This window comes from Papio anubis, chromosome 9 (genome assembly GCF_008728515.1).
Source record: "Papio anubis isolate 15944 chromosome 9, Panubis1.0, whole genome shotgun sequence".
NCBI classification, from domain to species: domain Eukaryota; kingdom Metazoa; phylum Chordata; class Mammalia; order Primates; family Cercopithecidae; genus Papio; species Papio anubis.
In genome coordinates, this window is record NC_044984.1 from 2,147,409 (window position 1) to 2,170,599 (window position 23,191).

Below are 23,191 nucleotides of genomic sequence, written 5' to 3' on the forward strand. Positions count from 1 at the left end.
GTTCTAACAAACTACAGACCACTCAGTTCCACGTAGGCATAAAAACAAACAAAAAACAACAACAGAAAACTCTCTGGGTAATTCTCATGTGCAGACGAAGTTGAGAACACTGTCTGGAAGTGCTCTGTTTGTCCATATAGAAACAGGTGAGTGGGTCCCTCAGAGACAGGGGCTTTGAAGGGCTGGGCTCTCACTGGGGAGTTCCAAGCGCCTTACTTCATCAGGATCCTGGGGCTGTAGCAATTAGAAAAGAACTTTAAGCGGTGAAGTTCCACCCCCACTTCCACCAGTGATGAAACCGAGCCCCCCAGGAGCGGCTCTCCGGGGTCCTGTGGTCAGGAACAGATGGGACTAGAACCCTGGTACTGACTGTGGGAATTTTCTTAGTAAGAATTCATCCAGGCAGGACTGCTGTGTCTCTCGAGGGCCAGGATGGGAGCATTAGGCTTCATCAATGAGTTTCTATGGAAAGATTTAAAAGTCTCAGGTACTGGTTGAAAGAAGATAGCCCAGAGATAAAAGAAAGTTTCTGTTGAGACAGAAATGTTAGTTCTATAAATGTTTGAAGCCAGGTGCTGTGGCTCACGCCTGTAATCCCAGCACTTTGAGGGGCCAAGGCAGGTGGATCACCTGAGGTCAGGAGTTCGAGACCAGCCTGGCCAACATGGTGAAACCTCGTCTCTGCTAATAATACAAAAATTAGTCAGGCGTGGGGGCACATGCCAGTAATCCCAGCTACTCGGGAGGCTGAGGCAAGAGACTTGCTTGAACTCGGGATGAAGAGGTTGCAGTGAGCTGAGATCATGCCACTGCACTCCAGCCTGAGCATCAGAGTGAAATCTGTCTCAAATAAATAAATAATAATAAATAAATGTTTGAGCCCCTCAACTTAAAAGTATTTTAAGAAAATGCATTTTAAAACAAGTGGCTGCAGCTGCCTGACTGGCCTGCCTGAGTGGCCAGGCCTGGTTTTAGTCCCCAGGGGACTGGGTGGGAGGCTCGGTCTTGGTCAGCCCCATAGGACTGCTTGCGTAGCTGCTCATGGTGGAGTCAGGGAGTGGGAAAACTGAGGGCCCTGCAGGTCAGGCACCCCTGACAGAAGGGCAGCAAGGCCCAGAGAAGCCAAAGGACTTGCCCTAAATCACGCAGCTGGCGACTGACAGAGCTGGATTTCAAATCCAGGTTTCCCTAACCCCAAAGTCCATGCATGTCCCACACCCTGTGCATCCATAGTACTAGGTAGGACTAGGCAGGTACTAGTAGATACTAGGTAGAACCAGTTAGGTACTTGGGAGGATGTTCGGGGGCTGCAGTCCAGGTGCACTAGGACATGCTGGACCTGGATCTGGGCCTAAAACCTACTCCCTGGGTGCTGTGGCCACTCCTTTGGGGGAATGTGCCTTCCCACCTGGAGGAGAGGAAGGGGGCCCAGCCTTAGCAGTGCCAGGTGGGTGGCATTCCAAGATTGCTTGGGAAGAGTGGCTGGACAGGGAAGGAGATAGCCTGGAGTACTAGCCAGCCAGTTCTTGAAAAAGTGGCATCTGACACTGTCATTAGGAAGGAAAAGCAGTTTAAAAAGTCATCTGGGCCTCAAAAGGTGACACAGAGCACTTCCCAGGGCTTACCTGGGTTCTCTGCTTTTTAGCCGGTGGCTTTTCTTCTCTGCCTGATTGGTTTTTACACGTGATCTTCTCTGGCATTAGCCCAGTGCCTTTAGCATAAAGTGAAGGATGGAGAGATGGATAGTCTGAATGAGGAGAGGGGAACTGATAGTGCCAGAAACCCCAAGCTTGGCTGTCCCCCACTGTAGTGGAGGCAGTGAGGCGACATTTTCTGGGTGTGTGTGCACGGGTCTGGCTTGACTGGGTTGTTGCGTCCTTGTCCTGATGGGGACAGCACAGGCACCAGCTGATGGGAATGAAATTGGCCAGCCTGTGGGCTCAGTGTCACTTTCCTAAGCAGGCGAGAAAAGGTTTGGGAGGCAAGAGGTGGTGCGGCAGGAGGGCTAGAAGAACTGCCTACGAAGCCTTCAAGGTAACTTTAGAGTGGATCAGTATAGAGTAGTCCTTAACACTGAGACTGCCTGAGCTTGGATCCCATCCTACTACTTGCTCTGTGACCTGGCACAAGTTAACATCTGACCCTTCTGTGCCTCAGTTTTCTCATTTAGAAAGTGGGGATCACAAGCATACATTCCACACAGGACATTTCCATAGGGGCGTAAGAATGTGCCTGGCACTGAGCAAGCTCTTGGCAGAGGTCAGCTTCTGTCCTTACTGTCACCGGCACCAGCATCAGCGTCTGTCTCCCATCATCACCACTTGTGCCTCATCCAGCACAAGGACAGCAGAATGTAAAAGCTTAGTCAGTCGGTCTGGGTTCCGGCCCAGGCTCTGCTGTGTGCCAGCTCGGGGTCTTGGACTGACCGCTTTACTTTTCACACCTGCAAAGTTGGGAGATTGATGGGTCCACTGTGTGGCATCTTTTTTGATATCAAGGTGGACACAGAAAATGTTCTACAGGAAAATGGATCCTCACAAGTACCCACACGGCTAGGGAGGCCAGTGCTAAGATAATCATCCGGGTTCCTCCCAGTTCGCAATTCTGTGACACTGGCCCAGGGTTGCCCGTGAACACGTCAGAAGGCCGTCTGTGGCAGGGGAGTGAACACTGGACTTGGTGATCGGGAAATCTGGGCTCTAGTCTCAGCTGGTCACTAACCTGCTGTGGGGCCTTGGGAAAGTTTCTCAGGCTCTCTGGGCCTCAGAGGGTCAGACTAGATAATCTCTAAGGTCTCTTTCTGCCTCAGTATTCACTAACTTTGTGAGTATGGATTTCCCTGAGAGAATTATGGTGGTCCCCTCACCCCAGACCTCCACCCCTCTCTGTCTTCCTCCTCCTGTGAGACTCCATGAACTGGGCTGCAAACTGGGCAATGAGAGCGGAGTAGGTGGGAGTGGAGCTGGAAGAGCATAGACGGGCCCTTCCATGGAGGGTGTGGGGTGGTCCCATTGGAAGGGGTGTTATCACATTAGCTGATTTTTCTCTTGAGAGCGTATCCTTCCCTGAAAATGTGATGAAGAAGTCAGGGCGTGGGAACCTCTGCCTGCACTGCTCCTGGTGAGGGAACCTCGGACTGTCCCGCTAGAGCCCAGCACACACCAAGGAAAAATCAGGAGGCCTTGAAATTAAAGCTTTGCCTGCTGAAGCGGGACCTCCGCAGACCAAAGGGGTTTCTATGCTGTCTGTGAGACTCATCCTTAAAGAGGAGATGCCTTCCTTCCCTGTACTCACTCAGGACGGGCACCCTGCCGTGCTCTTAGGGGTCTTCAGGATCTCCGGATCCTGTCAGAGAATGAGAGAGAAGAAATGGAAACCACTCTGAACTTTAGTTTAAAAGATTAAAAATAAAATCTCCAAATGTCAATGAAACCCAGGGGTAGTCTCTCTGTCTTAGAATCCCGTTCCACACATGTCCCCCGTTCCAGGTGGGCATGGGCCCACAGGCAGCTCGGCGTAAGCCGTGAAGAAACGGGGTGCTTGGCACAGGCCATGCTCTTTAGAGGCAACCCTAGGCACACATGGGGAAGAATGGAGACCAGTGCAATCCAAATAAATAAAAGGAGGGGAGAAAAGTTTTTAGAACTCTGTGTTTACTCTGGCACGCGACTGGCCTCCACTGCTTTTGACATATTAGGGAAAATGTTGGCGGGGACCCACTAGCCGTACTTAAAAAGGCATATGTTTCTTTTCAGAATACAAGGGGCTTGGAATGCATTGTTTAAACAAACTTCTTACGAATCTTTGATTCATTTGAAAAAATACGTAGATGTATGTTTGTTTCACTTGTACTTTCCGTGGCATTAACTTCCTTAACTCTCTTTCTCAGACCATTTGAAATAATTATTTTACTGACTATTTTTGCCAATTGTGTGGCCTTAGCGATCTATATTCCCTTTCCAGAAGATGATTCCAACGCCACTAATTCCAACCTGGTAAGTCCACCGTCTTCAAGTCTCTGCTTTTTCACTCGATGGAGAACTGCGTTCAGATCACATAGATTCATGAAATGTGGGAGAGAAGTGAGACATGTGTTTGGCATGTGCAGAAGGCCTGCAGAGCTCACATCCCGTGCGCTATTTTGCTCTTTATTCAAATCAGCACCTGTCTCATCCCGGCCTGTTTTCCAAAAGAATATTCCAGTTAGGTGGTGGTGAGCTCTGTGTGTGTGTGTGTGTGTGTGTGTGTGTGTGTGTGTGTGTGCGCGCGCGCATGTTTAGTAGCAAATCCCGTGACTGCTACAAAATGTGCTGCAAAAGTTGTGAGTGCAGGTGTTTGGTGCAGCAAACACCTATTCTTGGGTTGTGTCTTGTATTTACTTTGAATGTCTTTGTTCCATTGGTGGGGTTTGCTCAGATGATCTGGAGCGTTGCTGTTCGATAAATAATTTCTAGGAAGCTTTTAGGAACGTTTGCTTTTGCAGCCAAGATGTATTATTGAGTTAGAAAGGCTTTCTTTTATTAGGAAAGGCAGCTTTCCATTTGGATTGTTGAGGGGCCAGCTCTGGCAATTTGGGGTTAGAATTGTTCCATGGAAAAAGTGGAGAGTGTGTTTACTTTTGGCTGAGCTCGAAGTCATTACAAAGACTTTTGCTCCATCTGGGCATGTGCGGAAAAGAGCTCTGGAATGCAGTTGGCAAAATTGGGGCACTCCAGGGTGCCTCTACGAAAGGCACACAGGGAACATCCTGTCTCTTTCTCCCCCTCCATTGCAGAGACACCATCACTCTTCATGTGATTTCCACATGGCGTGTTTGGTCATCAGAGCCACCATCTTTCCCCCGCCGTGAGCACCTTCCTTTAATTACTGAGATGGGACCATTCAATGAGATGGTTTTCAAAAGAAGCAGGCAGCTTATAGGATTCTCCTTTCCACAACTGCTGGGCTGATGCCATCACACGGTTGTTCTTGTGTTTTGTAACCTTCGACATTTCCTTGGGCCCTTTCAGCAAAAACAATCTGATGCACATTTTAACTTCTCTGCTGTCACCCCAGTTTTTTCAGGTAGCCGCTGATGCGTAGCAGGTAAGGTGTTCGCCGCCTGTGGGCTGTGGTGTCTTGTGGCTTGGCTTGGGGCCCTTTGTTGGGGACAGGCTCCAAAAATGTCAAAGCTGGGCACGGCACTGAGTGATGACATGGCCGGAGTCGGAAGGCAGAGCATCGGCCGCCGTCCATGAGGCCATCTGAAGCGTGACCTTGTCTCTTAAGGGGCAAGAAATCTTTACTGTGTCAAAATAAATACAAGCCAAAGTGTCTCCCTGAAGCAGGAGCTCCTTCCCTTGGTTCTGTTTCTTCCCTGTGCAGCCACCTCCTTCCCCTGCCATGGTCCTCCCAACCCTCCCACAGTTTAACATTTAATCTGCAATTTTTAAAGAGGAGCCTTGGTTCCAAAGAGAATCCGTATCTTGTTCTTAAGCTGATGACGCTTTGGGCTGCCCAAGGCCCAAGCAGTGGTGAAAGTGGGTAGAGGAGTTTGGTTTTTCTTAGGTCCTAGCGATGGCCACATGTAGCCCCTTCACCCCTCGGTTCCCGGGAGGTTTAAGGGAGCCGCTTGGGTTGCTGAGCTAGAGGGAAGCCCTGGGCTGGCCGAGACCCCTCAACCTTGGACCTCCTGGAGGCAGAGGGGCTCGTAGGAGAGGACAGGAGGTCACCCTGGACTTATTCTGCAGCTGGAGTGAGGTTGCTGGGTACAGATGATGCGGGAGGAATGGCGGGTTTTTATCACACCGCAGAGCGATGGCAGTATTCTACACGAGATGGTGGGGCTGCTTGCACGACTGTGTAACTTTACCAAACATCATCGAATTGCGTACTTACAATGGCTGAATTTTATGGTATGGCAATGATACCTCAGTAAAGCTGCGGATGACTCCTCATTCTCTGCGTTCCATAGTCATAGGGTCGCACTTTCCCTGGGTCAGTGAATGCAGCCAGCTGAAGGGGGAGGAAGGGGGGGATCGGTGGGGGGAGCATCAGAAAACCCCTAAAACAGACAAATAAACACTACCTCACATCAGCTAATAAATCAGAACATGATTCAGCCCCGTGGAGAAACCCATCGCGAGTGCTGTGACCTCGCCTCCTGGTCCTTGCTCTCTATAGCATCTTCAAGCTGCAGCATCTCTGCAGATGCCCCGTTTTCAAAACACATTCTCCCCTTGCTTCTTCCAGCCTCTCTCCCTGTGTCTGCACGAACGTTTACTAGGCTTCTGTCCTGAGCCCTCTGATTTTCTTCTGCACTCTCCCCTTGGGGAGCTCCTCTGTGTCCACAGATTTAAGTTCCCTTTCCCGGTAAATTGTTGCTAAGACTGACATCTCCAGTGCTAAGCCTTTCCAAAGGCCTGGCCCAGTATTTCCTGCATTGGAGAGGCCTGTGGACAGGTGCAGCGACCCCAAAGCCTGCACATCATTACAACCCCAGAGAACTCCAACTGTGCATGGTCTGGGGATGCGCATTAAAAAGAATTCCTCATAGGGATGCCAGTGATTAGTCAACTTCGGGAAGAACTGGCCTCTTGGGCAGAGCAAAATTTGACTTGGACAGACCTGACTTCAAATCTTGGCTTCTCCATTTTAAGATTAAGTCTGGGCTGGGCATAGCGGCTCATGCCTGCAACCCCAGCACTTTGGGAAGTCGAGGCAGGTGGATCACAAGGTCAGGAGATTGAGACCATCCTGGCTAACATGGTAAAACCCCGTCTCTACTAAAAATACAAAAACAAAATTAGCCTGGCATGGTGGTGGGCACCTGTAGTCCCAGTTACTCGGGAGGCTGAGGCAGGAGAATGGTGTGAACCCGGGAGGCGGAGCTTGCAGTGAGCCGAGATCACGCCACTGCACTCCAGCCTGGGCGACAGAGCGAGACTCCATCTCAAAAAAAAAAAAAAAAAAAAAAAAAAAAAAAAAAAAAAAAAAAAAAATTAAATGTGAATCTTAATCTGAGGTTATTTAATCTTTCCAAACCTCTTTTCCCCAGCTTGTAAAATGGAAGTGACCTCAGAGGGTCCTAGGGAAGAGTAGGGTTGGCAGTGATAATCATATATGCCAGGATGTCTTACTGATACCTCAAACAAGCCCCAAATAGAACTCATTCTCTCTCCCGCCACATGACCTGTCCCGCTGAAGAAAATAAAACATAGCCCAGGTGAATGCTGCTCCTTTTCTTTTCCCTTGGCCGGGTTGATGGCATTGCTGGCCTTGCTGTCACACAGAAGCATCTCTGACATCTTCTTCCCCTTGCCGTGCCCATCTGAGCAGGAATCCAGTCTTGGAGATTGTAATTTGCAATGTATCACACTTAGCCTTCTTTCTATTCTCAAAGTCATTTGTTTAGACTTCGTGTGCCTTAGTTTCTTCATTTATGGAATGGAAATAACAGTAATGACAGTACCTACCTCAGAGGGTTGTTGTGAAGATTAAATGAGTCCAAATATGTAAAGCCCTTAGGAGAGCGCCTTAGTAAGGGCTCAGTGTTGGCTCTTGTTCATAGTGCTGGATACTATTGCTATTATTGTCATCGTCGTCATCCTTGTCACCCTAACCCAGGCCCTGTTGCCTTTTTCCTGGACTCTTACAGTCGCCTCCTTCCTGCTGTCCTCCCTCTGGTCTCTCCTTCCACTGGTCTAGCTCGTGTGTGTGTGTGTGTAGTCATTTGCCAAACATCTATACCAACAGACAGACACTGCGATTAATAGGGAAGATAAACCTGTAAACATGTTTCAAATGGTGAAGGGTCTTATACGGGGCCAAGGTGTCAAGGTGGAAGAACTGATTCATTTTGCTGTAGAGAAAGGATTAATGGCAAGTTTCACGTAGGTTGACATATTTGCATTGCGTCTCTCAAGAAGAGGATGCCATAGAGATACTTCAGGCTGAAGTATACTCATGTGCAAAGGCCCTGTGGTCACATTCTTTAGGACCAGAGGAAGGGGTGCTGGTTTTGAGGGAATGGGAAAAGCCGGGTGATGGAGGCTTGATGGCCCATGCAGACTGCTGGACTTAACTGCAGGTGAGGAGGAGGCTCGAAGGCTTTACCGGCAGAGGAGTGCTCTTGCAGCATGAGGAAGATGGTTCAGACGGAGGCCTCACTGTGAAGAGAAAAAGAAAGCTTGCCAGAGTCCAGATGATGGTGACAATAAGGATAGAGAGGGGGCAGTGGATTTAGGAGGCAAGCTTGCCTGGACAAGTAACCAGATGGATATCATGGGTGGAAGAGAGAGCTGGCTCCCAGGATGGTGATATGAGGAGCCAGGTGCGCTTGGCCAGGAGAAAGACTTCAGAAGGAAGGTCATATTTGAGGGGCAGGGAATGACGCATACGATTGATGATTGTCAGGTGGAGGAGCCCGTGGAGCATGAGGTTGGAGATGTCCCACGGGCTGTTGACAGGGGCCTACAACCCGGGAGACTGTTTATGCTGAGGATGGAGACTTGGGGGCAACAGGAAGAGAGACACAAGGAGAAGCCGTAGGTATGGCCTAGAGCACCTGCATCAGGGTGGAGCAGGAGGGTAGCAGTGACCACAGCTGGACCCCGGAGAACAGTGACGTTTGCAGAGGATGGAGGAAGAGGAGCAAAGGAAGGATGTACACCACGTTTCAGGAAGGCTTAGCCCGAGAGGTAGGAGGGGAACCTACTGAGAGTGGAGTCTTAGAAGCTAAGGAAACAGAGAGTTTAAGATATCCAAGAGGGGCTGGTTGGTAGTTCAAAGGCGTGGCTCATGGCAACTCAAGGCCAATGACAAGAGGATTGGACTGACTGTGAGAAGAGCTGAGCTTAGGGCTGAAAGTAAGAGAAGAGGATATTGATCTGTGTCTGTACCCCTGTGGAGGCCCTGAAGTACTAGGTGCATGACAACGGTTTGCTGAGGTTCAATGCTTGGAACATTCCCATTGTTGTGCCAGAGTGGGATGCCCCAAATCGTTTATGTACCCCAAAAATGAAGCTTGCGAAATCCTCCATTGGTTTCATAGCTTTTTAAAAAAACATTAAAGAATTGCTATTTCAGAGCCCTGTTCTGAGAAATAGCAAAGAGATGCTGATGCACCTGCAGCAGTGGCTCTCAACCCCTGTGGCATAAGATCCTAGAGATGATTAAAATGCGTGTTCCCAGGCCCTGCTCCCAGGGATTCTGATTCTGGAGTGGGCCCTGGGAGTTTGAAGTTTTAATAAGCTCCCCTGGGGTTCTGATGCAAGTGGTCCTGGGCTGCTCTTTGAGAACAGTGACCTAGAATGTTCCTCATGGTGTGACTGGATCCACCTTCAGCTCCCTCCGCAATCAGCTCTGTCTACCCACAAGTTCCCTTTAGGATCCAAGCAGAAAGACGACACACGTCAACTGCTGAGAGCTTTCCCACTCCATTGGGTTCAAGAATAATCTGTTTAGCAAAAGCACGCTCACACTGTCACAGAATTAGAAAAGATTCTTCTTTTCACACACACTTGCAAATTCACATCTGTGCTTGCTCCTGCTCTCAGATTCCCTCGCAAACTCATCGGCTTCCACCCATTCTCTCGCAGGCCCTTTCCTTTCTCCCACCTGCTTAATTTAATCTCCCCTTATTTTTCTAACACTTTGCTTTCTTCTGTTTCCAAGAGATGAAAAGTATTCCAGAATAGAGGTTTTTTTTTTTTTTTTTTTTTTTTTTTTTTTTTTTTTTAAGATCTCTCTTGCATTATTTAAAGTCTGTTTGTTGTAGGCTCCATCTAACATACACTTTTACACCAAAATCCATCATCTTTGTTATCTTTTCCTCATGCTAGTGAAGCATAATGAAAGCTGAACTGGGCCATGACATGACATTCTTTCTTTAGACTCAGTGCTGTTATTGGCAATGCCACCTCTATGTAGCACATGATTTATAATATAGCCGCTGTAACCCCCGTCTACCAAGAGCTGTCACCTGTTAGGTCGATTGTCTGATGTCTGTTGAATAAGCTCTGCAAGCAGAGCCGACTCACTGTGTGTGGAAAACTCTCTTCTCTGCGTACCCTGAAGTCCACAAAGACTTGGCTTGAGTTGAAATATTAAGAGAATATATTTGGCATTTGACCTTGTGCAAAGAACAGTGCGTGTACTTTCTGGAGCAAGAGAGCCTGAAGTGGAGGTGGAGAGAAGAGGGGATGAGGCCAGAAAAGGGATCATCCTTTGGCTGGGCTTTCTTCCTTCAGAGGCTGTGAGAGGAGAAGCCGTCCGCCAGAGGGGCTTGAGCTCGACTAGGAAGAAGGTTGAAATGTCAGATTTGCCCGTTTGTTGGTGTAAAATTGGGGCAACGAGAGGTGCATCATAACCTGGTTGACAGGATTGAGTGAGTTAACATAAGTAAACTTCATAGGACATGCCCAGCACAGGCGAATGTGTGTTGCTCTTTGGAACTCTAAACCAGGCTGAAGGCCCCTCCCCTCCACCTGGTCCCTGGGGGTAAGTCAGGGTCATTGGCACCTTGTGCTAGCTTTGGCCTCGGAAGGGTGGGAGAGAGGAGACCAAAACCCTGTGCTTTTTGGCAGCTCTGACCCAGCAGGATTGGTGTCTGTGCTCACCCTTGCCTCTGACTACACAGGGAGAGAAGCGGGGATCCATTCATGGCCAAAGAAGAGTCCCAGAGGGAGAGCACTGGTGGGGGACCCCACTCCCCCACCCCCGGGCTTTGTGTGTCTCTTGCCAGTTCGCTCAGGAGGTGCCTGTCAGCCTGAGGTTCCCCCACTCCCACGCAGTGCTGGGTTGAATCTCGTGACCTGGGGCCCTGCACTTGGACCACCACCGCAAGGTCTGAGATGCCTCTGAGCCCTATCGCCCCCCATGCTTTGAGAAGTGAATGAAAATGTTTGGGTTCCCCTCTTCTCCCTGCAGTGAACTGTGTTTTCTTTTATTATCAGGTTTGCCTAAGAGCGAGAAGGCTTTTTGCGAGGCTTTCATGCATCAGCAATAATGGTGATAATGACATGAGCTTTATTATTGCTATCTCATAGGTGTTGTCCTAATGCAGCGGGCATTAGGGTTCGCAGAAATGCTAGGGTTATAAAATACACTAATAGATAACTGCAAGGAACAAACCACATAGCTACTGTATCATGTACCCACACCCTCTCCTGTGCTGTGCAGTGGGGTGTGGAAGGCAGGGTGGAGAGCCTGGTTTTGGATGAGAGAATGAACTTGACACAGTGCGTTGGGAAGGTGCTTCTACTGAGTCAGGTCTCCGCTCAGATTTTCCTGCTGAATAGGTCTGAGTGGGACCTGGGTGTGGGTGTGTCTTAAAAGCTATATCAGAGCCACAGTTGTAGGCACTGACCTAGGAGGAGAGATCTGAACTGTGTGGCCTTAGGTCAGTCACTCAACCTCTCTGTTGGTATCTCTTTTGTCACGTGGAGTAGTAACGCTTGCTTAGTCATTGTAATTGCCTTTGTTGAGTGACCACCAGGTGCCAGTGCTTTGCATGCAATGTTTCTTTCTCTTTTCTTTTTTTCTTTTATTTTTGAGACGACGTCTTGCTTTGTCATCCAGGCTAGAGTGCAGTGGCGCGATCTCGGCTCACTGCAAGCCCCGCCTCCTGGGTTCACGCCATTCTCCTGCCTCAGCCTCCCGAGTAGCTGGGACTACAGGTGCCACACCCGGCTAACTTTTTTTTGTATTTTTAGTAGAGACGGGGTTTCACCGTGATCTCGATCTCCTGACCTCGTGATCCGCCCGCCTTGGCCTCCCAAAGTGCTGGGATTACAGGCGTGAGCCACCGCGCCTGGCCGTGTGCAATGTTTCTAATCTCCACAACTGCAAATTATCCTATTTGTTTACTTGAGGATAGAGAATGTGTCCCTCTTGTTCACGGCTGTATCCCCGGTGCTTTGGCAATAACGGGCACACGTAAGGCTCTGCATAAATATCTGCTGAGTGAACCCTGGGTGAATGAGTGGATCCTGTGAGGTGTTGTCCCTTTACTTCAGATAAGAAAGCAAAATCTCAGGGAAGTAAAGTGACTTGGTGAGGCAGTGGCAGGGCTGGAGTTGGAACTTAGGACTGTATGAAACCACAGCTTGGGTTATTTGCTGTGTTCCCTGGGATGTGTAGGGTCGCTGTGAGTATCCAATGAGGTATATGTGAAAATGTTTTAAAGATTAAACACTCTGTAGCAGTATGAACAGATTTTGTTAAAAAAAATCAAAACTTGGTTCTGATGCAAAATAAATTCAGTAAGTACCAAGTTAGCCAAAGGTAAATACGTTATTATAAGACTTCTCCAAGCCTTTAACACAATAGCAACAGACACTACTCATGAGTTCACACCATGCAGATGCTGCTCTAAGTGCCTTGCGTGGAAATGCATTTAAACATGGTTATAGCACGATGAGATGTTATTATCCCGTTCTATAGATGAGCACACAGAAACTCAGAGAATGTAAATAATTCACCCTGTGAGATGTAGCCCTGAAGCGAAGTCATGGCCATGCAGATGTGGGCCAGGCGTCTCCTGGTCTGTGTTCTTAGCCATTCTGCTACAGCTGCCTCCTTACGTGGTAAGGTGCTCCGTGAGTCCCTGGACCAGCCAGCACATCACCTTTCCCACTCATACCGTCACAGACATCTTGAAGAATGGCGTTCCCGGGCTTATACCTTCGGGAAATGCCGCTCTGTTAAAACCAGAGGAGAAAACTGTCGCCCCAAGAACTGATGCATTAGGAGAAAGGACGGAGCTGGAAACAGGATGAGACACGTTGCAAGGCTGGTGTAGGAAAGGAGCAAAGACCACAGGACTGTCTTCATCAGGAACATGGCATTTTAAAATAGATGGCAGCTTCTGGATGGGTTTGTGCTTAATCTCATGGTCATAAACCTGCAGAGAGCCTGGGGCAATTGTTTGACTCAGTGTTTACTCACTAAATATTTCAGAGAGAGGAGAAAGCATTGTCTGCTCTGTGTTTGCCAGCGGATGGGAAAAGAGAGATGATGATTTGAAGTCTAAATATGGTGACACCTCTTGCTCCAGTTTTATCCATCTTCATTCATTTTTTTTTGGGGGGGAAATATTCCAAATAAATCCACTGTTTATGTAATAGAACCCCTTTCATGTACCAAACTTCTTGTAATTTAAGTACATTTGAAGGAAGTCTTTCCAGAATGTAAAATACAAATCCCTGGATCCTTAAAAGAAAAATCTGGACATATTTCATCCTTTTTCTGGGACTATACAATTCTTAGGAATTTCAATGATTGCACCTGTTGTAATGCTGGGAAGCTGTCGGGAGAACTAAGCAACCCCCAGAGGGTCCCAGAACGTCCTGACCTGGGGAAGATTTGGGGTGCGCCTTTCATGCACCTCTCTGGTGGGGTGTCAGCCTCCTCCAGCACCAGCCCGATTAATTTGCTCCCCACTCTCTCCTGCGGGTTTGGGAATCAGTTGATCAAGTCCATTACAGTTATGTGCAAAGTTAGAGTAAACAGATTCCGATTGAGGACCTGCGGGGCTTACTTATGAATAAAGTGCATTAGCTTTAATTTATGGGTTTTATAACATTGATTTTGGCTTCTTAGAAGCCATTTTTTTCCTTTATCCTCTTTGTTCTCTCTAGTTTCTGTATGATTGAAGTTGTTGGATTGGCGCCTTCTGACTAATAATAATAGCAGCAATAACGTCAGCCCTTAATGCTACTGGCATTGCTCCGACTATGGTCCATGTGTTAACTCATTTAGTCCCCTCGACTACCCCATGAGACCTTTCTTATAATCACTCCATTTTAAAGATGAGGAAGGGGCACAGGCCAATGAACTAACTTGTCCAAGGTTGCATAGCTATGAAGCAGTGGAGCTGGGATTCCAGCCTGGGTGTGTGGCTCCCAGGTCTGTGTTTTTAATTGCTATGCTGTGTGGCCCCCAACTAAGGTGAAAATGGGAGAGGTATTTTGCTTTGAATACGGTGCCTTAATTATCAGGCTCTCACCTAGAGTTTATGCAGTGTGTGCGCTTCTGTTTTTACCTAGAGGACCAGGGGAGGAGCAACAGTGAAGGAGGGAGTGAATGTCCCCAGGCTGGGTGGTGTCTGTGGGGGTCCTAGGGGCATGCCATGGAGCCCCCAGGCCATGCCATTTGGAAAGCATAAGGGGTAGGCAAAGGGGAGGCTTTTTCATCTGCTGCCACCTGAGAGGTAGACTTGGCTTTGTGGCCATATTTTCCCAGGGATCGGTGATTCATATTACCTGAGATCCTCAACCAAACAGGCCCCCAGACCTCCTCCTAAATAGATGAGGATCTCTCGTTGGGGTGAGGGAACCCAGAATCAGCTTGACTTTCTGAGACAAGCTTAAAACTTGAGGGACCCTTCTGGTGGACTAAGACCTTGGAAGCAGATCCTGGGAGCTGCCTGGGTCTGCATTTGAACTTGGGGCCTTCATGGGATCCCAGTCAGACTGGTGGTTGGCAGGGCTCAGAGCATAACATGTGGGGGACCCCCGTGGCGCCCTGCCCAGGTGACAGCAGTCCCCCTCTCGTGCTGAGAGACTCCACAGGTTCTGCCTGCGCACCCTGGGCCCTGCTGGAGATGTGGAGATCATAGAGCTACGGCCTGGACACCAGGATGTGGGATGGGTAGTAAGAGAGTGCTGAGCTGCAGGTCATAGCCCTGGGCTCTCGTTCCACTTCTACCCCTGCCTAGTGGCACGGCCTTGGCACTTCACTTCTCTGAGTTTTAGGTTTCTCGGCTGTGAAATAAAGATAATAATTCCTACCTCACTGAGTTATGGCAAGGGCAAATGAGAATATAGATGGAAATGCTCCGCCCAGCTCTACCAAAAAAAATGTACATATATATGTACAGACACACACATTAGCTGGGCCTGGTGGCTTGTACCTGTAGTTTTAGCTGCTTGGGAGGCTGAGGTGGGAGGATTGCTTCAGCCCAGGAGTTCAAGGCAGCAGTGGGCTATGATTACACCAGGGTGATGGAGGGAGACCCCATCTTTATTTTTTTAAATGCTCTGGAAAAATGCAAAGTGCCATATAAACGTAGAGGCATTATCATAATCATTATTACTGTTATGATTAAAACTAGACAGATATATTTGTCTCTAAAATATGTACTGTTTTTTTTTTTTCTGGCACATTCCTCTCTGAACCTTTTTCCTCAGCCTCCTCTCAAGATAACTCAGAGATGCAAAAGAACTAAAAGCCAAGTTCCAAATTTAGTTCTTGACCTTTCCAAGATGGATGGTGAGTAGTGTGGCCATAACCTGCCTGCTGCCAAGAGCCTGGCAGAGCTGCTGGGGTCCGGGAGCGCCAGGCCAGGGGACCCTGTCTTTGTGTGCAGTCCCGAAGCCAACACATTGCCTCATACAGGCGCCCCTGCCGGGAGCTCATACAGGCCACTGCTTGTTTTCTCACGGGGTCTAGCTGAACTCCGGCACAGCTGAGCGTAGCTGCTGAGTCGTTCGTTTGGTGCTATCCTGCGACTTGCAGACCCCTTCCTCAAATGCATAGCAGAAATAATGGAAAAACCCCAGCGCTTTACTCTCTGGGCTCTCAGGCATGTAGTCAGAAACATGGGCTGGGGCAGCCTCTCTCCCCGGTGTCTTTGAGTCCTGAGGAACAGGGTCAGGCATCAAGAATAAGGAAGGCTGGGATATCCAGGAGGAGACCTCGTGTCTGCACCGAGGCTTCATCAGATCTGACTGGAAGTGCTGTGGTCCCTGTGGCCAGGCCAGCCTCACAGGGCCGGGGAGCACAAGCCTTGGTGCGGCCTGTGCTTGCAGATGGATCCTGGTTATGTGGGGGAAGGCAGGTGGCAGGTGGTGGAAGTTGTGCTTGAGGACTGGGCTGTGTGTGCAGCTCACAATGTGGAGATGCTTGAACCCTGGCAGTTGGGCAGGGTTGATAGGGACGGGCCTTGTGGGAAAAGGTGTCGAAGGCCAGGACGTGGCTCCGAGTCCCACCTCTGACAGACTGACTAGAGAGAGCAGGTAAGAGAGTGACCAGCAGACCAGCAGCAGGCCGGGGTCACTTCCACACTCCCTGCCCATCAGAGGAATGTTTCAGAGGTTATCCCGGAGAGAGGTGAAGCCCAACGTGGTCTTTCAGCCCTGTGATCTCTGCACATGCCGGGCTCCCTGTCCCTTTCTGCCGTGAGTGGAAGCAGCCTGAGTGGAAGGACCCAGAAGCAGACGCTGGAGGCATGCCTCTTGTGCAGTCTGCAGAACCGAGAGCCAAATACACCTCTTTTCTTTTTGAGTAACCCTGCCTCAGGTGTTCCTTTATAGCAACACAAATGGACCTAGACAATCCCCAAGGCCCAGACTTGGAGTCCCTTCTTGTAGGAAGTTTTCTCTGCTGCTCCGTGACTGGCTTTGGTGCTGCCCTCTCTGTTTCCGTAGCATTCTAGATGACCCCCATCTAAGCACGTTCAGCCTCCTACTTACTGGTCTGTGTCTCTCATCGTATTTGTTTTCTAGCATTGCTGTGAAAATACCACACATTTGGTGGCTTAAAACAATAGAAAGTTGTTGTCTTACAGTTCCAGAGGCCAGAGTTTCAAAATCCAGGTGTCAGTAGCATTGGTTCCTCTGGGCGCTCTGAGGAGCCCTGGCTCCGGTGTTGCTGGCCGTGCCTGGCATCCCTTGACTTCTAGGTGCCTCACTCCAGATCTCTGCCTCCATCTTCACATGGTGCACTCCCCTGGGTGGTTTTCTGTCTGTGCCCAGCCTTCCCTCCTCTGATAAGGACGGCAGTCATTGGATTAGGGCTCCTTCACTTTAATCCAGTATAACCTCATTTTCACATGATTCCATCTGCAAAGACTTTATTTCCAAATAAAGTCCATCTGCAGCTCTCACCAGCAGCGAGCCCTGTGCAAGAAGGGATCACGTCTACACAGATCCAGTGCAGTACCTGGAGTACAGCTGGAGCCTCGCGCGTGTCTGTGAGGCCAGACCAGGCTGTTAGAGAGAGTGTTTCTTAAAGGAAGGTGTGCTTCAGTGTGGATGCTGGTCCTGACTGGGCCGCTGCCCTTGCCTGTTAGCTCCAGACAGTGTGGGCTTCTGTAGCCGATTACGACACAGCTGCCTGAGGGACAGTGGCATGTGTGGCAGAGGAGATCTCTTGCCCCACTGAGGTCCTCCAATTATAGCTTAGTCCTGCAGCTTAGCAGCAATGCCTCCTCATTCTCTGCCTCCGCTGCCTGCTGGCCTCAGATATGCCCCCTAAAGATGGGAGGATGCAGAGTGTGAACAGGAGGTACCAGGGGGTAAGGCCGCTCCCAGGACACAGCAGGCCTCATGCAGCATGCCCTGGCTTCTGGCTCCCTAAGCACCAAGGCCATCCAGGGAAGGGCTGGCCTCCTCCCTGGCTCTCAGGGTGCTGTGAATCAGGTTTGGCAGGGGTCTCAGCAGGGACTTATCTCTGCCACAGTTCAGTCCAAATAGGGTGAGCAGCTCTCGGTGGACCAGCGGTGACCCAGGCAGCTCCTGGTGCTGTGTACCAGGCTAGGAGCTTTGGAGGGCATCCCTCCCTGCAGACCCCTCTCTCACTGCCCATGCGGCTGTGTGTTGTCATCATATTTTGGCAGAGGACCTGTCCCATAACCAGAGAACCTCTGTCCTGGGACAGGGACAGGCCCCAGCTCACTCTGGGAACAGTCACGGCAGGTGGACGATTTGCAGAATGGGCAGAGACCGTCCAGCAAGAGGATCAGTTTTTCACGGCTGTGGGGTGATTTCTTTGGGATTGCAGACTAAGGGCCTTCCAGTCACTTTTGGTTTGGCCCATGTTCTTAACACAGTTCCCGAATCACAGAAGGCACTCGATGAGTATTCGCTGAATAAAGAACTGAATGAATATGTGAAGAAGAGAAGCTGCTCGTGGACTAGGGATTCTGGCAAGGTGTGGCATGGCTGAGAGAGCACCAGGCAAGAGGCCGGGAGGTTTCCATCCCAGACTTCTCTCTGCTCCTCCTCACCGGCTGAGTGACCTTGGGCAAGTGTCTCTGTCTCTCTTAACCTCTGTTTGTTCATTTTTCATAATCTAGGAGAGGAGTATATTTAGAGGATTCTTTTATGTTCTGTGCATCTGTGGTCGTTTGCCTGACAAGTAGACCATTTGACTTGATATGAGCACATTCCTTCATGCATTCATTCTGTCCTATTTATTAAATGCCTACTGCGTACCAGGCTAGGTGCTGGAAATGCAGGATGTGCAGAAACAAGGATGCGTGGGGTCTCTGCCCTCATGGAGCTTACATTCTTATGATGCCAGTCGGTAAACAGCTGGCAACTTCATACACACAATGCTTTCAGAGCGTTGTGAATGTTAATACTATGGAGAAAGTAAAGGAGATAATGAGATGGAGAATTCCAGGGTGAGGGCCCACCTGGAGTGAGTAGGCAGGGAGGGTCTCTCTGAGGAGGTGGCACTGGGGCTGAGACGTGGTGACAAGATGGGCTGGCTGTGGGCAGACCTGGGGAGGAGCGTGCAGGCAGGGGACAGCAGGGCCAGGACCCCGAGGTGAGCAGGGCCCACCGTGGCTGCTGCTCAGGAGGGAGATGAAGGAGGATGTGAGTGGGGTTGGAGGGGCAGACAGGGCTGAATTACGTGGGCCAGCATAAGGAGTTTGCTCTGAGTGTGACGTTGGCAGGTCTGTGCACTTCCCAAGGCTCCAGAGGCGCAGGAAGGATCTGGAGGAGGGTTAGGAAGGTAGCAGAGATAGGTGAGGGTTACAGCCTTGACTTTAGCATTCCCAGAGCAGTTGATGTGGTTGCCAGAGGGCCTGGCCAGAGCTCACTGGGGAAGAAAGCCCTGGACAGTGCGAGCTGCCATTTCTTGAAGGGAAGTCAGTCATGGAAACATGTCAAAGGAACCTGCCAGAAGCTTCCAGCACACAAGGCTCCTGTGAGGTGTTTTCCTGTCTCTTCTGTACACTGTGGGCTTGGCCATCCAGTCTTCATTTCCCTAGCAACTTCTCTACATCCAGATCCACAAGAGAAACCTTTCTGGTCACCCCATAAGGGGTGCAAGCTCCGTGATGAGCACTCACGCTCCTCGCCTATGGAGGCTGCGAGGTTCCAGAGAGTTGGCCCACGCAGCCGGCCACTCCTTAGCGGTTCTGGCCCTGGGTAGACTTTGGCCTCAGGGGAAAGGAGTGTGGAGACAGCTCTGGACACCCAGATTGCTGTATGTCTGAAAGCACTTGGCCCCAATCTGTCTGGAAGTGGGGTGAGGCAGACTGCATTTTCAAGCTCGACCCTTTCCTTTATGGCAGCTGGGGTGGTGACCAGTCCTGTGTAAGCCATAATAACCCAGCCTGCATGAGGATACCATAAAGCGGAAGCCAGGAGGCCCTTCGAAGGGATAATGTGGGAAGGGTATCCACTCCTTTCCAACATTCCTTCATTTGGGGAGCACTGCCTCCTTGGGACAAGACTCCGTATAGAGGAGGCAGCACTGAGCGGGGAGGTCCCTGGTCTGGCAGGGTCAGCCACTACCTGGCACGTAACGGTGGTGAGGAAGCCTAATGCTTATGAGTGCTGCAGTGTGCAGCTCTGTGCCTTACACAGGCCACCTCCCGCCATCTCCCAAGGACCACGTGGGGTGGATCGTACAGTTAGGCACTGCATAACAAGGGTCTGTCACACCTGTAATCCCAGCACTTTGGGAGGCCGAGGTGGGTGGATCACAAGGTCAGGAGATGGAGACCATCCTGGCTAACTCAGTGAAACCCTGTCTCTACTAAAAATACAAAAATTAGCCAGGCGTGGTGGTGGGCGTGGCGCCTGTAGTCCCAGCTACTCGGGAGGCTGAGGCAGGAGAATGGCGTGAACCCGGGAGGCGGAGCTTGCAGTGAGCCAAGATCGCGCCACTGCACTCCAGCCTGGGCGACAGAGCGAGACTCCGTCTCAAACAAACAAACAAACAAAAAAAGAACAAGGGTCTGATCAGCGACAGAGCACATGTACGATGATAGTCCTATAAAACTAACACGGAACCGAGACCTCCCTATCTTCTTGCCGTCGTAACGGTGAGTGGCACACATTACTTACGTGTGTGTGGTGCTGTTGTAAACAAACCCACTGCGCTAACAGTCTTATCAAAGTCTAGCACAGACAGTTCTGTACAGTACACAACACTTGATAATAAAGGACTGTGTTACTGACTTATGTATTTACTGCACTATACTTTTAACTGTTATTTTAGTGTATACTCCTACTTATTAAAACAAACGTTAACTGTAAAACAGCCTCGGGCAAATCCTTCTGGAGGTAGCCATAAGAAGGTATTGTCATCATAGGAGATGCAGCTCTGTGTGTATTTTCCCTGAAGACCTTCCAGTGGGACAAGATGTGGAAGACAGTGATATTGACGATCCTGACCAAGGATCCTGATCCTTGATATTGACGATCCTGGCCTAGGCTAATGTGTATATTTGTGTCTTAGTTTTTAACAAAAACCTTAAGAGTTAAAAAAAATGTTACAAATAGAAAAAAGCTTATAGAATATGGATAAAAGAAAGAAAAGGATTTTTGTACAGCTATACAACGTGTTTTAAGGTTCAAGCGATTCTCCTGCTTCAACTTCCTGAGTAGCTAGGATTACAGGTGCCCGCCATCACGCCCGGCTAAGTTTTGTATTTTTAGTAGCAACGGGGTTTCACCATGTTGGCCAGGCTGGTCTTGAACTCCTGACCTCAAGTGATCTGCCCGCCTCGGCCTCCCAAAGTGCTGGGATTACAGGCGTAAGCCACCGCGCCTGGCCTAGAAAATCTTTAAAATACTTGTAGTGTAGCCTAAGTGCACAATGTTTGTAATGTCCACAGTAGTGTCCTGTAATGTCCTAGGCCCTCACTTTCACTCACCACTCACTCACTCACACAGAGCAACCTCCAGTCCTACAAGCTCCATTCGTGGTAAGTGCCCTATACCGGTGCACCATTTTTTATCTTTTATAGATTATTTTTACCGTACCTCATCTATGTTTAGACATGTTTAGATATACAAATACTTACCGTTGTGCGACAGTTGCTACAACGTTCCATACAGTCACAGGCACGGTCCGTGGCCTGGGAGCACGAGGCTGTAGCGTGCGGCCTGCGTGTGTCGTGGGCTGTGCCATGCAGGTTAGTGTAAGTGCACTCTATGATGTTCACACAACAACGAAATCACCTGAGGACTCATTTCTCAGAATGTATCCCCGTCATCGGGAGATACAAGACTGTAATTAGGGGTAAACTTTAAAGGACTTTGTTGAGAAGGTCATTCATGTGGGGTTTCCTGGATTTGGTTGGATCGTGGTGCCTCCTCTAGTGATGTAGAACTTTCTTGTGATTTTTCTCCCCGCCCCACCCCAGTGCCCACCTTTTCGATTTGCTATTTCCTGTCTCCACCCCACCCCAACACCCAGTGCCATTTACATGCTATCTGTATGATGTCAGTTGTGTCTTCAGTTTACTGTTTAGCTGCCTGAAGACATTTGACTGTGAGTTTATAATCACTGGTATTGGTTGCAGGAGGCTCGTTAGTTGGTCCAGTCAAACGAAGATGAACTGATCCCTGCTCCCTTGCTTGTGGTCAGCACCATGTGGGCACACAGGAGAGCTCATCACTCCTGTGTAAACGTTGAGAAAACAGAACTAAGACACATGGGAAAATTAGGAGCTTTCTGCAGGATTCTGACTGTAGTGCGATCATTAGAAAGCCAATAAGGCAGTGGTTAGCATGAATTGGAGTGGTAGAAATGATTTCTTGGAAGAAGCTGGGCTTGAGTGCCGTCTTGAAGGGTGTAGAGGAATTGTCTGGACCAATGGTAGGAGTGCTGGGATTCCAGGTAAGGAAAAGAAGAGACACTGTTCCATGTGAAAGGTATCATTTTGACATATAAACACGGAATTTCCAAAGTTCAGTCTAAGAGCATTCTTAAGGTGGTCTGCTTTCATCCATTCAGAAATTGTCTATTGAGCACCTATCATGTATGGAACACAACAGTGCTTAAAACACACACAGTTCCTGCCTTCATAGGGCATCCTTCTAAGGGAGACAGGTATTCAGTATCTATTTAAATAATTATTTATGTCATGCGCGTCCGTGTGAAGAGACCACCAAACAGGCTTTACGTGAGCAATAAAACTTTTTAATCACCTGGGTGCAGGCGGGCTGAGTCCGAAAAGAGAGTCAGCGAAGGGAGATAAGGATGGGGCCGTTCTATAGGATTTGGGTAGGTAAAGGAAAATTACAGTCAAAGGGGGGGTTGTTCTCTGGCGGGCAGGAGTGGGGGTCACAAGGTGCTGGGGCAGGGGGAGCTTTTTGAGCCAGGATGAGCCAGGGAAAGTCTTTCACAAGATAATATCATCACTTAAGGCAAGGACCGGCCATTTTCACTTCTTTTGTGGTGGAATGTCATCGGTTAAGGCGAGGCAGGGCATTTTCACTTCTTTTGTGATTCTTCAGTTACTTCAGGCCATCTGGGCATATACGTGCAAGTCACAGGGGATGCGATGGCTTGGCTTGGGCTCAGAGGCTTGACAATTTATTCATTTAGAACTCACCTCTAAAATGTTTAGGTTTGGGGTGTGACTATATTTGTTTTAATATTTTACCCATGCTACTGAAAAAACAAAACCCAGACTAATGGTCACTGTATTTCATGGAAACGGGGGCTGTCTCAGGAAGATGACATTTGTCTTAAATTATGATTGAAAAAAATGTTTTAGGGTAGATTGTTTGTGGAGTTTTTCATCCTGCTAAAGTGATCCCTAAATCATAAAACTTGAGACTTGCTGAATGAAAGGGATGAAAGAGTGAGGAGGACCTACCGGTCTTCGTGGGGAGTAGATTGTGTCTGTCTGAAGTAAAGCCACACCTGTCATGAGGGACCAGGAGAGGGTTCTAGGAGGAAAGAGAACATAGCAGGGAAAGAACTGAGCAAATTTCCAACCCTCTGCTGTATTAGAGGTGGACAGGAGGTCAGCACTATATTGGAGAGATTGTTAAACTGAAAACTCAATTAGCATGCACAAAAAGTGTATGTGTTTAAGGCTGTTTTAACTGTTGGGGAGATGCTGAGCTGCTAAGAGCTGCCTGCTGTCATTACCTATTAGCAAGACTTTAAATTCTGACTTGCTGAAGTCCTATTTCTCCCTGTAGCTAGCCATTTCTAGTAAAGCTTGTTTATT

At 49.1% G+C, this 23,191-nt stretch overlaps 1 protein-coding gene across 46 annotated transcripts in view; it reads left to right on the forward strand.

Moving 5' to 3' along the window:
- Nucleotides 1-23,191, forward strand: part of CACNA1C (calcium voltage-gated channel subunit alpha1 C) — a 729,498-nt gene that overhangs the window by 146,606 nt on the left and 559,701 nt on the right. For all 46 annotated transcript variants that reach the window (XM_009217701.4, XM_017946457.3, XM_017946456.3 and 43 more), the window contains exon 3: nucleotides 3,890-3,995. In XM_009217701.4, coding sequence (XP_009215965.2) covers nucleotides 3,890-3,995 — 106 coding nt within the window. The remainder of the gene's footprint in view (nucleotides 1-3,889; nucleotides 3,996-23,191) is intronic.